General features: G+C 48.6%; 2 protein-coding genes across 3 annotated transcripts in view; one reads left to right on the top strand and one right to left on the bottom strand.

The window, feature by feature from the left end:
* Positions 1-17576, top strand: part of KCTD3 (potassium channel tetramerization domain containing 3) — a 76641-nt gene that overhangs the window by 10391 nt on the left and 48674 nt on the right. For both annotated transcript variants that reach the window (XM_006137347.4, XM_006137346.4), the window contains exons 2-6: positions 180-233; positions 3312-3357; positions 9024-9097; positions 9663-9721; positions 9937-10017. In XM_006137347.4, coding sequence (XP_006137409.2) covers positions 180-233; positions 3312-3357; positions 9024-9097; positions 9663-9721; positions 9937-10017 — 314 coding nt within the window. The remainder of the gene's footprint in view (positions 1-179; positions 234-3311; positions 3358-9023; positions 9098-9662; positions 9722-9936; positions 10018-17576) is intronic.
* Positions 1-17576, bottom strand: part of LOC102451796 (usherin) — a 265927-nt gene that overhangs the window by 4018 nt on the left and 244333 nt on the right. The window lies entirely within an intron of this gene.

Consider the following 17576-nt stretch of genomic DNA (forward strand, 5'->3'; position numbering starts at 1 on the left):
CCAAGTTAGTTGACCTGGGCTCTGAGACTTGCTATTGTGGGGTGGTGGGTTTTTTTTGTTTTTGTTTTTTTGCAGTGTAATGTATGTCTAGGCTTCTTTCAAGTAGTGTTGAAAAAACTGAAACTCATCTAAGTACTCTGTATCTGCAATGCTTGATCTTTTAATTTTTGGTTTTACAGGTTCAGCACCTCAAGACAAACACTAATGTGGATTCCAGATTCCTTTTTTTCCAGGTATTTCAAATGTTAATACTTTTTACTAAATAAAATTACTTAGCATTAAAAAACATTTTATATCAACAACACTATGAGGGTTTGATTATTATATATTTTTTTCTATCATCACAACTCCCTCCACTCACAATTGGGGCAGAGTGCAGGAGGAAGACAGAATGGTGAAGGGATCATTCATCTTCCTGAGGTATTCAGTGCTGTGGGTGGGTGAAGCTGAGCCAGACCTGTGTTAGATCAGCAGTATACGCCTTTTCCACTGCTGTTGCACAATATGTGTCTAATTAAAATTGCTAGTTTCCCCATTATGAACCTGGATTTGACACATGAATTTTTTCCCTCTAATTTTTTGGGGTCTCCTCATAGCATATAAAAACTTGTTCCAAATAGATAGATTGGGAGGAAGGAATAAAGGGTCCATATGATTAATTTTTCTGTCTTATCTCTTCTCCAATCAGTCAGTGGTTTGTGTATTGAATGTATAAAAATTGTTTATCTAATGTAACTGTATATTTTCCTATCTCTGTATTTTGACTCCAAGCAAGCCCTTGGCCTGCCTCATTGTATCTAGTGGCAATACATTCCACATTTTTATTATACAGTGTTAAAAATCCTTCTCTTGATTTAAAATGTATTCCCTCTTGAGTTCTATTTCAAATGTCTGCTTGTGCTTGTATCAGGAGAGTGGTCAACAGGAGCACTGTATTGACTTCTCCATGATATTCATCATTTTGTATACTGTGCTGCACCCTTGGGAGAACTAGTAGTCAGATATTTAAATTCTTTTGTCTTCATATGTGAGAGAATATTCAATGAAATATTTTAAAAATATTTCTTGCTTTTTGCAGTAACTAGCCTTCAAAATCTGAATCTTAAGTTTGTCGTGTCTAACCCTCCCAAATATCCAAAGCTTGTTGTCATTTTTAGGAAAAAGCATAGTTTCTCCTAGCTATAAGTTCTTTCTGCCCTGGGCCAGAACACACATTCGCTTCTTTCTGCAGCCTCACCCTTTTTTTGCTTTTTTTCTGGGGACTTCCCTTGTTCAGCCCTGGGTTCTTCCCACTTTTCCCCTCCGTGCAGCTCCACAACTCCTTTTGCTCCTTTCTGCCCCCTCCCAAGTGGCCCCAAGACTGGAAAAGTTCTGTCCCTACACCATAGTCCTGAGGTACGCTGGGGAGCTCCTCCAGTTCTAGGAACATAGTAAAGGTCCAGCTTCTGGGGCTTCCCTCACCACCGGCTTCTGTGAGGGGCCAGGGTCAGAGTTCTGGGGCTTCTGCCACCTCATCTGCCCAGCACATCTTCCAGAGACCAGGGTTTGGCACAAGCCTGCCACTCCATGGCTTCTGGTCGGGAGTGCTTGGACTTTCCATGTCTGGGGGCTTGTGCCAGGAATGGAGTTAGACTAGAGACGTTAAATTTAATTTAATCAACCAATTGACTAGTCAATGGATTTTCCATTAATTAGTCGATAAGCTGGGGGAGCTGCAGCAGGGTTAACTCCTGGCCCTGTTGGCTCTTAATACATTTAGAAGGTTTGTGCTGGGTCCCTCCTGCGCTTTAGCCTTTTAAATGTATTAAGAGTAGACAGGCTCTTAATATATTTAAAAGGGTGGTGCGCAACGTGGGGGACCTGCGTGAGTTGGGAATCAGCTGTCCCAGCTCACGCTGGGTTTCTTCCACTGCTTTTGATTTTTAAATATATTAATAGCCGGCAGGCTTCGGCTTCTGGGCATAGACCCTGTTAATCTAGTACAAGGTTTCCCAACCTATGGGTCGGGACCCAAATATGGGTTGCCATTACATTTCAAAAGGGTCACCAGGTGTCTCCCCAGGTGGCTCTGAAGGAGCCATTCACACTTTTTTTTTTTTTTAATTGCCCTGGGTCACCATGTCTTCCTGAATTGTCAAAATGGGTACCCATTTGGAAAAGTTTGGGAACCCGCTGATCTAGTAGCTAATCCAGCACTGCCTTCACCTAGCACTGTTTGTTAGAGTTGCTAGTTCTCTTTCCTGGCAACTGGCATCTTCACCCACTATATAGAGAGAGAAACTATGGCGGACTTTTCATGTCACAATGGATTTCTGCCTCACGTTTGAAGAAGACGAGCGGGTGCTGGGCAGTAGTGCCTCTGTCAGCTACACTGAATCCATGGAGAAAATGGAGTTCCAGGGGATGGTCTCCTGTCTGATGCTGTGTTCCCTCTATTTTTTCCCAGTCCTGTGAAAAATGATTTTTCTAACATGCACTATTGTAGAGTTGATGTACAACACCATGTCAGAGGGCAGGGCTTAGGGTGCAAGGGTTAAGGATGAAGGATTTGGAGTGGATGAGGGAAGTTCCCGGCTTGGAGAGGGGCTCAGGCCTGGGAATTTGTATGCAGGAGGCAGTATAGACTTTGGGGTAGGACCTTGGGTGCTGGAGGGGGTATAGGCTTTAGTCTAGGGGTGCAGGCTTTGAGGTGGGGCCAGGGATGAGGTTTTGGGGTTACAGGAGGGGGATCAGGGATGGGCTCAAGGTGGGGCAGGGTGTTGGGGCTTAGGCTTACCTGGGCAGCTACCTGCTGGGGACAGTGAGGAAGGACCCCTTTTCCCCGCAACAGCTCCATGCTGGGGCTGGTGGGGAGGGCCTCCTCCCTACTGTCCCCAGCAGCTTCAAGGATTGGGGGGGGGGGAGAGCTTTCCCTGCTGTAGCCCTGAGCCCCTGCATGGGGTTTAATAGCCCCTGAAAAGGGTTTAATGAGAAGCCAGGGAACTTAGGTTCCCTGTCACATGGAAGAGAAGGCAGCACAGGGAAGGACCTGCCCCCCACCCCCTCCTGTCTTGCAACTTCGTCTTGCAACTCCATCTTCCATCTGAAAAGATGTCTCTGAATGAGTTCTTCATTAATGTCCTTTCAGAGATCATGAATTCCTGACACTATATTGCCCAGAAAACTTGGAGCCTTGACAATGCACAGTTATTAGGTGATTTCATGGAATTATAGATGCGTTATTTGTATAATGGAGAGTCAGAATATTTCTGCACATGTTTAATGCTCTTTTCTTCTAGACTACATTGTAACTTAAATATTTTATGTTTCAGTTTACTGAGTGGAAGAATTTCAACACTTAAAGATGAAACTGGTGCTGTGAGTAATGCTACTGATAATTATAAGAATAAGCACTTATTTTCAAATAGGGTCCTTAATAGAAGTAGCTTCTATACTGAAGCTCAATACTGATAGTTCTGAAATGTTAGAGTATTACTGATACATAGATTAGTTATATGGGTATAATAAATACATCAGACTAACATCTGACCAAATGCTTTACATTCTTTAAAAGGTCTTAATGTTTTAAGAATTATTTAAATAATAATAAGGCCAGGAGAAATTACCCCTGTATACCAATGTTACTTTTCTGTCAGGTGACCACAACCAGAAGACCCAGAGAAGTACATTTTAATTCAAAAGCTAATGGTAACATTTTCAAAAGTGCTCAAGTAGTTTAGAAGTCAGTGGGGCATAGACTTCTAAGTGCCATTGTTATGGGGCGCGACACCCCCCGTGATACCATCCTCACAATTCGGTGCCCCTTTTTCAGGGGAAATATGGCCCACTGGCCTAGTCTAAAAGTTCTGTGGCCTAGAGGCCTGAATAGCCGGTGTGCTCTTCCTGGCTGCTGGGGAGCCAACCACTAGTTGGGGTGAGTGTAGGGGGGCCCATGCCCTCCCACTCCACCGGGTCCTGACGCAGGGCCCTGTTGGCAGTGATGACTGCACCGCCAACTCAGCGGGAAGTCTGCCCACAGCATGCTGTGCTCCCAGGAGAGTATTCCTCTGCCCTGGGCCACTTTCTACTGTCTCTGGAGGTGGTTCAGTCTCTGGATTGCAGCATGGTGTACCTGGACCTTGCGGTTGTCTCCCGGTCCTAGGGTGGTGTCTGGGATCGCGGCAGTGGCACCTTCAATGGGGATCTGCAGCTCCAGAGAGGGCTGTGGCTGGGACAGCTGCTTGGTTTGTTCCTCTGGTGGCAGCTGCGACTGGGTCTGCTGCTGGGGTTGCTGCTCGGAGGACGACTGTGCCAACCAGGCTGGCTCCAGCCTGAACTCCCTCCCTGCCTGCAGCTTCCCTTGAATGAGCTGGCCTTAAGCCTTTTATACAGTTCCCACACTGGGAACATGCCCAGTTTGTTGAAAGGGGTGGGGCTTCCTCCATCCATAGGCCTTTTACCCCCCTCTCTCTAGTGTGGGGTGTATCCATCCCATCACAGCTATGGATTTAGAGGCTTTTGAAAATTTTGTCCATATTAGGAATGTAAGCGACTAGTGGACTACCTGATAAGCATATGCTTATCGGGTAATTGAGTAGTCAATTGAATAGTTGTTTTCCCCCCTTTGCTGCCTCTATCAAAGAGAGGAAACAAGAGAGGGGAGCAGGAGCTGGTGTTGGGGGGGAGTCTGCTTAAAAGCTGTTTCCACCCAGCACTGTCTCCACAGGGTGACAGAGGAAGCAAAGGCGTAGTGGGGGGATTGGGTGTGAGCCGGGAATCAGATGATTCCTGACTCGTGCTCGTTTCCCCCCACTGCACCTCTTCCTTTTAAATGTATTAAAATCGCTGCAGCTCTGCCAATAGGATCTTAATACATTTAAAAGGCAGAGCTGCAGTGGAGTTAGCTCCCGGGGCCGGTTCTGCAGTTTCCCACCGTTATCAACTAATTCTATTACTTGATTAGCAATTTAACATCTGTAACACCGAATAGGATATTTCATATCTCAGGAAGGGACTTCACAGTGAACTGTCAGAACTGGGTGCATAATGAATGGGTTCTAATACATGCATAATGAGTGCCTAGAGCAGGGGTAGTTCTGTGCTTTTTTTTTTCTTTTGGTACGGGTATTTTTTTCACTTCAAACACCACTGGCAGCATGGACAATTTAACTGGTAAAGGAAACTGAAGCTGTGGAAGTTTTAACTGTCCTGTAATAGTAGCAGAGACTTGGAAGAAAGTGAGGGATTTAGATTTATAGGAAAATAAGGTATTTCCAGGTAGGTGAAATGAAGTTTTGCAGGTGTGAACATGATGGTCAACAAACAGGAGGAAAGAGATCCTCTCATCTACTTTCTTTTCATGGTTCTTGACTCTATTCTAATATGGATGAAAAAGGAAGATAAAGGAATGTGCATATTGCTACACCAGTGTTTCTTTTTTTCTCCTTTTACAGATCCAGAAGTAAATGATTTAGACTTACTACAGTAAAACTCCATTGGTCCGGCATCTGATGGTCTGGCACTCCTGATGGTCCGGCACCATCAGGAACCTGGAAGTGCTCCGGGCAGCCGGACCATTGGAGCTGCTCTGCCCCCAGCTTCCCCAATTCAGCCGCTGCTGAAACTGACCAGCGGCCAAATTGGGGAAGCCGGGGGCAGAGCTGCTCTGCCCCGGGCTTCCTGGAGTCAGCTGCTGGTCAGTTTCAGCAGCGGCTGACTTGGGGATGCCTGAGGCAGAGCAGCGGGGGTGCTGCCGGGTTGGTTCAGTAGCACCGAGGAGCAACACTACCGGACCAACCCAGCAGCACCCCAGCTGCCCTGCCCCCGGCGTCCTCAAGTCAGCCGCTGCTGAAACTGACCAGCAGCTGACTCCAGGAAGCCCCAGGCATCCCCAAGAGCAACTGGGGTGCTGCCGGGTTGATCTCGCAGCGCCAAGGGGCGGTGCTACTGGACCAACCCAGCAGCACCCCAGCTGCTCTGCCGCAGGCGTCCCCATTCAGCTGCTGCTGAAACTGACCAGCAGCGGCTGAATTGGGGACGCCTGGGGCAGAGCCGGACTATTGGAAGGGGGGGGCTATGAGGAGTCTGGGGTGGCATCCCCCAATACCACCCTAGACCCCTCATAGCCCCCCCTTCCGATAGTCCGGCATATCTGATAATCTGGCACCCCATGGGTCCTAAAGGTGCTGGATTATCGGAAGTTTACTGTAATTGCTTTTTTTGCTCAGTTTTTTTAAAACTAACACTTTTAAACTGAGAGAGCCATAATCAGAAAAGATATTCTTAACTTACAAAGTTTAGTATGCAAAGTATGCAGTGTCTCTAAAGCTGTGTTGGTCTCAGAATATTAGAGACAAGATTGGTGAGGTAATATCTTTTATTGAATCAACTTCAGAAGCTTTCTAGTCACACGTTCAATATTTGGGAAAGTTATTCCCACTGTCACAACAAATTGCGAAGTGGAACAGGTTATTTAGCATAAACAGTTTGCACAAATTATAAGAGACTATTCTAAGGTAAGTGGCTGGTTAACACTTCTGCAGTTATAGGACAAAAAAAGGGGCTGGGTAGATTGTTGTAGCAAGACATAAATACAATGCCTTTATGGGTGAACACTTTTGACAAAGCTATCAATCTATATCTGACCTATCATTCTTCATCTTCAAAGGAAACCTGCACAACATTTTCATGTGAGCCTGGTAACTTACATTTATTATTTTGCTAGACACTAAAAGTTCTGGCTTGGAAGCTTCTCACTGAGAGAAGTTGGTTCAATAAAAATATTACCTCATCCATCTGGCTCTCTAATAGTTGAGCCTTTCTATGACTTTGAAAGTTTTGCTAGATTTAATATAAACAAAAAACATTACAAAGTAGCTATAACAGTCTTTCGCATCTACATTGAATAATGTGTGATACTTCATATACAAATAAACTTTTTTCCATTAATCAGACTTATAAACTAAACTCATAGCAATGATGGATGGGCAGGCTTACACTTTAAAAAAAATTATACTAGACCAAGCACACACAACTTCATTCTTGAACTTAAAAGATTGCATTTGTGATGACAATGATGAATTATATTTTTCTTGCTCATGAAAGAGTTGCACACAATTTCAATCTTTACAGATAGACTTGCAAAATTTCAGTCTATTCTAGAGATTTATATTGCTGTTCATCTCCTTAATATCTGAGTCCCTTCTACGTAAAATCGGTAGCAAAGTCCCTACTGGACTTGATGAAATCTGTCACTTCTCTCCTTCCAGGTAAAGCTCTGCTTGCAGTGTGTGTGTGTCGGGGGGGGGGGGGGGGGTATATAAGACTGTGTGTGTGTGTTGGGGGAGGGTGGTGTTTAAGAGTCAGAGCTGCATTGTGTAATCTATGAATATGTTTACACTGCATTCATGTCTGGCCCTTGCCAGCTGGCTTGGATTGCAGGGTAGACTTTAAGCTTGGGCTGCAACCCATGGTTTAGGACTTACAAGATGGAAGGGTTCCAGACTTCAGTATGCAGTTTGAACCCAAAACTCTACACTGCAATTAAACAGCCTGGCAGTCCAAGCCCCAGTCTGCTGAAATGGGCCAGCAGTGGGTTTTAATTAGGGAGGTGAATAACTAGTCGATTATCCAATAAGCATTTGCTTATTGGATAGTTGACAGTCTAGTCAACTAGTTTCTTCTCCCTGTCTCCCTCCCTCTTCCCGCCCCCCCCCCCCCCCCCGCTGCCTCTTTCAGAAAGAGGCAGCAAGGCGGGGAAAGAGCAGGAGGTACTTCAAAGCAGCAGTGCCATCTGGAGCCTGGCACCAGACCTGGCTCAATGCAGCGCTGCACCGCCAGCTGGGGTGTCCCCAGGCTGCACATGGCGTTTCAAAGCAACAGCGTCGCGTGGAGCCTAGAGATGTAATAGTGTAGTTGATTAACCAATAAGCAAAAGCTTATAGGTTAATGCTATAGTCTACACATTTCCCTCCCCCCACCCTTACCAATACATTTTTTGCAGGCTGGCCAGCAGGCTGGCCAGCAGCCCGGCTCAGTTCTGGCTCCTGCTGGGTCTAGGAGCTTAAATTCACCCTCCCCTTTAAACAGAGGCTGCTGCCACCCCATGCTGCTGCCTCTTTATCAGTGGCAGCAGCACTGGGCAACAGGCAGCAGGTCCAGAAGGGGAGCCGGTTTTTAAACCGGCTCCCCTCATGGACCTGCTCTTGCCTGGCACCCTGCACTGCTGCCTCTGATACAGTGGCTGCTGGCCTCACCCCTGGGGACTATAGAATAGTCGACTAACCAATAAAAAATTCATGAGGTTACTCAACTATTAAATTAACTGATATTTAACATCCCTAGTGGAGCCTGGGATGTGCAAGGGACTCCCCTGCTGATCCCCCGCTCCATGAGGCACTGCTTATTTGAAATTCTGTGGGAGCCCAGCATCAGGCTGCATGCGGGGTTTCAAAGCGGCAGTGCCACGTGGAGCCTGGAGGCAGCTGGGGACTCTCTTGCTGATCCCGGGTTCCATGTGATACTGCCACTTTGAAATGCTGTGTGCAGCCTGACGCTGGGCTCCCCATGGTGTTTCAAAGCGGCAACGCCGCATGAAGCCCAAGATCAGAGGGGGTGTCCTCAGCTGATCCTTAGCTCCATGTGGTGCTTTCACCTTTGAAGTGTAGAAACAGTGTAGGGCTGTTACTACACTTCAGAGGTGGAGGCGCCCTATCGACTAATCCAATAGACGATGCACAATGCATCGACTATTCGATTAGTTTATTACTTGATATTTAACATCCCTAATTTTAATGGCTGTGTAGACATATCCTATGTAGGGAAAATATAGAAGACACTTCTTGCTTTATTTGTCTCTAAATATTCTGGGCTAATCCTTGTTAGCTGAGTGCCTCACACGGCCAAATTCTGGATACCATAATGGGCCTGGAAATTGATGGGCACCTCAAAAGAGTGTTCTGAAAGTGATTTTTATCTAGGTAATATAGTTATTTAAAAGCTAACTCTTAAGGCAAGAAGAATAACTTAACTATTTTTATTTGTAGATATTTATTGATAGAGATCCAGCGGCATTTGCACCCATCTTAAATTTTCTTCGTACAAAAGAGCTAGACTTACGGTAAGAAGTTCTAATTCTTCTAAAAATCCTTCTAAGTATAGTTCACATGGGTAGGAATTTTAAAATCCTCTGAGAGGAGTTTTCTGATTCAACTGATCAATTGGATGTTCTGTCATGTGACTGGGATTTGACTGATACTTTGTAAGTCCTTTACTAGTACAGTCTAATCTGTAGACTCAGGTCCTATTTCCTTAGCTTAATGTTTCATGCAAGTGACGGAATAAAAGTATAAAATAAAATTATGTATTTTTAAGCCATTTTAGTACAATACATTTTAATCGGATTTTTTGTTGAAGTAATCCGTACCCAGAAAGATACTGTATCTCTAGCTACAGACTGAGTCCAACTCTGGAGTGGAAATACTGTGTTAAGTTACTAAAAAGGTGCTTCGGGAAGTTTAGGGGTTTGATATTTTTTGTGGAAATTCATATTTCTAGTTTTTGCTTTACAACCCTCCAAGATATAATATCTAGCTTTGGAAAAAAATATTTGATTTTTTTTTTAAAGGAAAAAATTGTATTTTCAAGGCATTGCTTTCCTTTCTTTGTTTTTTTTTTCCCCCCAGGGGAGTGAGTATTAATGTTCTCAGGCATGAAGCTGAATTTTATGGAATCACTCCTTTAGGTAACTATTTGCATTAAAGTTATGTGGTTCCTAATTGTGGCACTTCCATAATAATAATTTTGTGATTCTAACATTTGGAACAATTATGAGCTGAACTTATTTGTGCTGAAGTTGACAGTATTCAAGCAGATATTTTCAAATCTTATCAACCTCTTAGAAAATAAAACTTCATTGAAGTTCTTTGCTTTTGATGTTAATATATGTATCTTGTTTAGTAAGAAGACTACTCTTATGTGAAGAGCTGGAACGCTCATCATGTGGCAGTGTTCTTTTTCATGGCTACCTGCCACCACCAGGTACTACTTGTTTTTGCTTACTGTGAATTTCATATACCACTTCCAATCCATTGCCTTATATAAATCTGAACTATATAAGTCTGTCAGCTTGGAGTCGTCATTTTATCTTCCAGTCTGGATGAACAATTACTATTGATGATAGAGGCTGTAATTTTAAGGTTGTGTCTACACTTAGAGCAGCCTTTTCCATATATGCACTGCTGTAGCATGGGTATAAATAGCAGTGTAGATAGTGATTGTACTGCTTAAGCATATGGAGTAGACACATCTGGACTTTAGGGTATATACCTATACTGCCCTCTATATGCTTAAGCAATGCCCCTCCTATTTACACTGCTGTTTTTGTTTATATCGTCTCACTGCAATCTTTTCCCCATGAGTGATGGGTGAACAAACTATTGGAGGAGGCTAGCCTCCAACATGCCCCCTCTGCCTGAGGACCCATCCCTTTCTTCTTCGAGTGATGCTCATGTCCATTCGAATCAGGTGTGTGCACCGCGTCTCCGGAACATTTTCCCTAGCGGTACCCGTAGTGCCGGCAAGGATGCCCTCTGGAGTGGCGCCACTATGGCGGAGCATAAGTACCCCTGCCAGTGCTCCTCCACCTCAGTTCTTTCTTACTGCTCAGGATGGTCATTGTAGCGTTATAAATAGTTTTAATTAGTTAGCGAGTTCTTTGTTTTCCTTTCCCCCTCCCCCCCCTCCCCCCGTGGGTGAGGAATGCCAGGGCTGTAAGGCTTTAAGGCTTGCGCAGTATGCGCTAAGTTCGTGCCTAAGGGAGACCCTCACGATAGCTGCTTAAAGTGTTTGGGTAAGGGCCACTTAGCAGATGCCAGTAAGATCTGCAAGTCGTTCAAGCTGCGCACGAAGAGGGAGCAAGAATCGTGTTTGAAGCTTCTCCTCATGGAGGCAGCTCTACAACCAGCACCCACTGGCCACTCCACGGTGCGCAGTGCGCCGGTGTTGACGCGCAACACCCCATCCCGTGCGTGGACTTCGGTACCGAGGGCTCGGCACCGTTCTCATTCCCCAGCGACGAAGAAACTAAAGACTTCGTGGGGTAGGTCTCTGAGCCAGAAGTCCAGGTCGGGCCTACACCATTGCTTCGAGTCGCCGGTGCAGACATCGCCAAGTGCTGTTGTGCGGCGGAAGCGAGCAGGCCGACCATCCAGTCCGGGTCAGCTACCCTCGCATCATCCCTCGATGCCGGACACTTTTGAGGTGGCGCAGGACTTGATCAGCCTCAATACCTCCCCTCCGTCGTCTGTTGAGGCGGAGAGGCTGAAGTCTTCTATGCCGGGAGCCATGTTGGCACCGGTTTCTCCTCCACACTGGTTGGATCGGTTGGCACCAGTCACGTATGCTGTGGGACCAGTACCGCTTACCTCTGTCATTGCCAGTCTCAGCACAGGCTGCCAGGCCTCACCCGGCGCTTGATTGGACTTGACCTCCCTCGGTGCTGGGACCTTTCCCGGAACTGGTCTTAGCTGCGCCAGTGCCGTATTACTCAGGCCTTGTGGCACCATCAATGGCACCATCAGAAGGACTGGCACCGGGCCTCTTGCCCGGGGTGCCGCTGCAGTCATTGGCACCAGCCTCTTCGGCACCACTGCAAGTTTTGGCACCGCTGCAAGTACCGGCATCGGCCCCGTGGGCCATGCCGGTACCACCATTGCTGGTGCCGCCGATCCCTTCTAGGGCGGCCACCACGGCTCTGGCCCCTTCAGTCCTACCCACCATGGCGCCCATGGCGGCACCGATAGGGGCGCCAGCTCTGGGGCAGTTGGACTCTGCAGTTCCGTGCTTGCAACCGACACCGACCTCCGCACCGTAGTCCATGTGCACCGTGTCGGCACCATAGTCAGGCCCGAAGCCTGTCTTTCTGGCTCCAGCACCTGTACGACCTCACCGCATGCATGCGAGCAAGCCAGAATCCATGACCATGTTCACGCCCCCCCCCCCCCCCGGATGGTGACTGGGTACTCGTCATCGATGCCCCCCTGGCCACTGGCCAGAGTCTGATTACTCTTCAGATTTGGATGTGGGCTCTTTCAGATCGGGATCCTCGAGGGCTTTGTCACAGCATAGATCCTGTTCCCGGCACCAGCGTGATCATTCGCATGTGTAACAGACAAGAGGTGCTGTTATGTCCTGCAGTTGGGGCACGAGCACCTATATTCCCAGCCTGTCCCGGGGTCCTTGGTTGTCCTGGCCGCGGCCCAGAAGGAGAGGCTTCCATAATCGGGGCCGTCCCTGTAGGCTAGGGAACCCAAACACCTCTGTTTAATGGGGCGTAAGGTATATGCCACTGGTGGGGTGCAACTCTGCATTGCTAACCAGCAAGCAATGCTGAGTTGATACTCCTATAACACATAGCAGGTGATGGATAAGTTCAAAGATAAACTCCCCACCAAGGCGCGTCAAGAGTTTGGGGCTATGACCACAGAGGGCAGAACTATCACCCACACGGCTCTTCAGGCTTCCCTGGATGCTGTTGACTCTGCAGCCCGTACCATGGCGTTGGGTGTAGTTATGCGTCGTGGTGCCTAGCTGCAGGTGTCTGGAATACCTCCTGATGTCCAGACTACTATTCAGGACCTGTCCTTTGATGGCAAAGTGTTGTTCTCCGAGCATGCTGACTCAAGGCTCCATACACTCAAGATCCACTCTCTGGTCCTTGGGAGTCCACACGCCGGCTCCTCAGTGACGTCAGCTTCCCTACAGACAACAGGGCAGAATGCAGTCCCAGGTCCTCCATGGGGATTACTGGAGACGCTGTCCTCGCGCTTCCAGTGGGGACAGGGGCGGCTGCGGCCCCGTCTGCATCCAGAGCTCCTTGTCGCCGCCCGAAAGGGGACAACCCCCGTGGGGTTGGTCAGGGCCCCCCTCAACAGTCCAAGCACCCGTTTTGACGGTCCTCTAGAGCGTTGCGCACCAGTTTCCCCCAGCCCCCTGTTTGGGGCCAGGTTATCCCACTTTGCCCGTGCCTGGGCAGAAATCACCACCGACGCCTGGGTTCTGAGAATAGTCAGGGATGGCTTTACTATCCCTTTCCTGGGCTCGTTCCCTTCCAACCTGCCTGCCCCATCCCTTTTCAGGGACACCTCTCACGAAGGCATTCTCCGCCAGGAGGTGTTATCGCTTCTCCAATAGCGAGCGGTAGAGAGGGTCCCTTCACACTTAAGGGGCAAGGAGTTTTATTCCTGGTATTTTATTGTTCCAAAACTCAAGGGTGGGGTTTTTCCCATTCTAGACCTCAAGGACCTCAACAAGATGGTGGTGAAATCCAAGTTCAGAATGGTAACCCTGGCCTCTGTTATCCCAGTATTACAGTTAGGAGACTGGTACGCAACTCTCGCTCTCAAGGACGCTTACTTCCATGTGGCAGTAAGACCCAGCCACAGGAGGTTTCTCTGCTTTATAGTGTCCTGCTGTCACTTCCAGTCTACGGTGCTCCCCTTTGGACTTTCAACAGCACCCAGGGTCTTCACAAACTGCATGTAGGTCGTTGCGGCATTCCTGCGCAAAAAGGGGATACACATCTTTCCGTATCTAGACGACTGGCTAATTTGTGGTCGATCCTACGAACAAGTGGTGGCTCATGTTTCCCTTATAAGGACTCTCTTCTTAAGACTAGCTCTCATGCTGAACGAGGAAAAGTCATCGTTGACTCCCTCTCAGTGCCTCGATTTGTGGAGGCTCTTGGATGCCAGGGTGGCGAGAGCACTCCTCCCCAGGAACAGATTTCTGGCCATAGTGGAGCTGGTCTCGGAGTTAACCCGGTTCCCCATTACGACCGCCCGAGTCTGCTCGAGACTGATGGGACACATGGCAGCATGCACTTATGCGGTACGCCATGCTCGAATGAGGCTCAGATCGCTGCAGGACTGGTTAGCGAAGGTGTTCAACCAGTCCAGGGGTCTCTGGGACATGGTTCTCACGGTGCTTCCAGCGGTAATTGCCTCCTTACAGTGGTGGACTCAGGAGGCTCTGGTGAGCAGTGGGCTTCCGTTTACTGTACTTCACCCCTCCGGTGACACTGCTCAGACGTTTCGGACCTGAGTTGGGGAGCGCACCTGGGGCATCACAGGACCCAGGGCTTGTGGTCCCCTGGGGTATGTCTACACTACCCCCTTAGTTCGAACTAGGGGGGGTAATGTAGTCATACGGAGTTGCAAATGAAGCCCAGGATTTGAATTTCCCGGGCTTCATTTGCATGAAGCCGGCCGGCGCCATTTTTAAATGCCGGCTAGTTCGGACTGCGTGCTGCGCGGCTACACGCGGCACTAACTAGCTAGTTTGGATTAGGCTTCCTAATCCGAACTTGCTGTACACCACGTTCCGGGCTTCATTTGCAACTCCGTATGACTACATTACCCCCCCTAGTTCGAACTAGGGGGGTAGTGTAGACATACCCCTGCAGAGTGGGCCCTATATATAAATATCTGGGAGCTCAAGGCAGTCAGGAGAGCTTGCGAGACACAGCTGTCATGCTGCTCCGTCCTGGTGCGCGTGGACCACACAATGGCTGTGTTCTATATCAGCAGGCGTGGGGAGCCCGGTCGCCTCCCTTCTGTCGCGAGGCTTTGTGGCTGTGGGACCTGTGCATAGCGCACAATAAATTTTTTTGCAGGCAGAATACCTGCTGGGGTGCAAAAATTTGCTGGCCGATGCTCTGAGCAGGTCCTTCAGAACCCACGAATGGTCCCTCAAGGATTCGGCCCTTCATCTGGTCTTCCACAGGTGGTGGTGTCCCCTAGTAGACCTGTTCTGCTTCGGCACACAGCACCAACTGCCAGAGTTACTGCTCCCTGTTGGGGCTGGGGGACCACTCCAGGGGAAATGCCATGACCGTGCCGTGGCCGGTGGGCATCCTCTATGCATTCCCACCGTTTCCCCTAATTCCCAGGGTTCTAACCAGGGTCAAGATCTTCAGGTCCATGGTCATCCTGATAGCCCCTCGGTGGCCCAGGCAGTTCTGGTTCCCTATCCTGGTGGATATGCTCAGCAAGAAGTCTATAATGCTCCCGCCAGTTTGGGATCTCCTGACCCAGCCTTGGGACAGGGGGCTCATGGTTCACCTGAATCTCAGCTCTCTCCACCTCATGGCCTGGTTTATCCGTGGCTGATGCAACCAGAAAGGGAATGTTCCCAGGAGGTGCAGATTGTGCTACTAGGTAGCAGTAAACCAACTACCAGGTGGTCCTACGCAGCCAAGTGGTGGTGGTTCTTGTCTTGGGCGTCCAGAAGGGGGGTGCACCCATCCTGTGCACCTGTCCTGTCCGATCTGGACTACCTTTTCGAACTCCGGTCCAGTGGGCTCTCTACCTCTTCTATCAAAGTCCATGTGGCATCACTCTCCATCTGCCATGTTGGATCGGCAGGAGTCTCTCTATTCTCTGACCCTGTGGTCAAAAGGTTCCTTAAGGGTTTGGCTAAGTTGTACCCCTCAGTTAGACCCCCTCTCCTTGCTTGGAACCTTAACCTCATGTTGTCTAGACTTGTGTCGCCCCCCCCCTTTGACCCGCTGGCCACATGCTCTTTGAAGCACCTCTCTATGAAGGTTGCGTTCATTGTAGCCATTACATTGGCTCGCAGGGTCTCCGAGCTGAGGGTGCTAACTGTAAACCCGCCCTACCTAGTGTTCTCGGAGAATAATGTGAGGCTCCATCCTCACCCGGCTTTTCTACCCAAGGTGGTGTCACCGTTCCATCTGTACCAAGAAATTTACCTCCCATTTTTCTTTCCAAAGCCCCATGCCTCTCCTAGGGAGCAAGTGCTCCACTCTCTAGATGCTAGGCAGGAGTTAGCCTTCTATGTCGATAGAACTAAACCCTTTCGTAAGTCCACACAACTGTTTGTTGCTTTTGCGGACAGAATGAAAGGGCTCCCTATCTCGACCTAGAGGTTGTCCAATTGGGTCGCGGGGTGTATCAGGGAGTGTTATGTCCTGGCCAGGAAGGTCCCGCCCCGGGTTACAGCACATTCCACTAGGGCACAGGTGTCCTTTGTAGCTTTTGGGGTGCAGGTTCCAGTTACTGAAATCTGCAGGGCGGTCTCGTGGTCATCAGTGCATACCTTTACAGCACACTATGCGCTGACACAGCAGGCCAGGGAGGATGCAGGGTTGGGTTCTGCGGTCCTCAGCTCCGTGTTATAAATGTTTTGTTTTTCTGTGCAACGTTGCACTTTTTTTTAACAGTTCTCTGTGTTCTGTTGTTTGAATAAATATGTTTGGGTTGTTCAACTTTCATGGACTTCTCTTTCTGGGTGCTCCGACCCCTCCTCCGTAAAGTGGGGTTAACTTGGAAGTCACCTGATTGGAATGGACATGAGCAACCACTCGAAGAAAAGAACGGTTGCTTACCTGTAACTGTTGTTCTTCGAGATGTGTTGCTCATGTCCATTCGATTCCCCCCCCCCCACCACCTTTCCTTCATCGGAGTGTCCGGCAAGAAGGAACTGAGGTGGGGGAGCATCGGCAGGGGTACTTATGCTCCGCCATAGTGGTGCCACTCCAGGGGATGCCCTGGCAGCACTACGGGTACCGCTAGGGAAAATGCTCCGGAGACGCTGTGCACGCGGTGCGCACACCTAATTCGAATGGACATGAGCAAGATATCTCGAAGAACAACAGTTACAGGTAAGTAACTGTTCTTTTCCTTCCACTCCTCCTCTCCTCATTGGAGCCCAAAGTGTGTGTGCGCGCGCGCGCACACACACACATACACCACTGCTGCCCCCTCATGAATGTCTAGCCTCCCTCCCACCCCCGTGAACCTCCAGCATTGTGAATACTGACCCCACACTGCCTGCCCTAACCTTTCAGTCATGGACAAGTGCTGAGAAGGGAACTGGAAGCAGGCAGGAGTGGATCTGGAGGCAGAGTGCGTTAGGTTGACCAGGCTGTTTGGGGAGCCATCCCTGACCTATGCTGCTCGCCACCCATACTTTTCCTGCTGAAGGAAAAAGCTCCAGCAGAGGAGTAATGCTGTGGCAGCTCCCTGTTACCAGAGCCTTTCTCCACCAGAAGTTGCTACCTGCAGCGTTACTCACTGCAAGTAAAGACTGGCAATTTGGAAAGGCTCTGACAGTGGGGAGGTAGCCACAGTTGTTTTAACAGCTCAGCTAATGCCTTGAGTCTTAACTACAAGTAGGCTAATTTTCCTACTGACAACAGTTGCTAGCATAGAATTATCATGAGCCAATGATGACATGAAGGGGTTCTCTCAACAAATGGTTGACAGTCTCAGAATGGCCACCAGCTCTTGCAGGTGGCCTCTCTGACAGTTTTTCATAAAATACTTTATGAAAAAACAAAAAGAACATATGCATATCCAAACCATTATAACTTATTTATGCATTGGGAAGGTAGTAGGAAGTTGAGCTCCCCATTCAGCACATCCAGACTTTGCTCTTGAGCTGTAGTGATCATGGAGCAGTACCTCCTTATCCTTGCTGGGTGGCTGCCAAGTCCTGCAGCAGCCTGGAGATCTTGAGCTGCTGAAGTAGCTAGAACAACTTCAGATAGCAAGTGCAGCACCAGATGGGGGAAGAAT

The sequence above is a fragment of the Pelodiscus sinensis genome, chromosome 3 (assembly GCF_049634645.1).
Source record: "Pelodiscus sinensis isolate JC-2024 chromosome 3, ASM4963464v1, whole genome shotgun sequence".
In the NCBI taxonomy this organism is placed as follows: Eukaryota; Metazoa; Chordata; order Testudines; family Trionychidae; genus Pelodiscus; species Pelodiscus sinensis.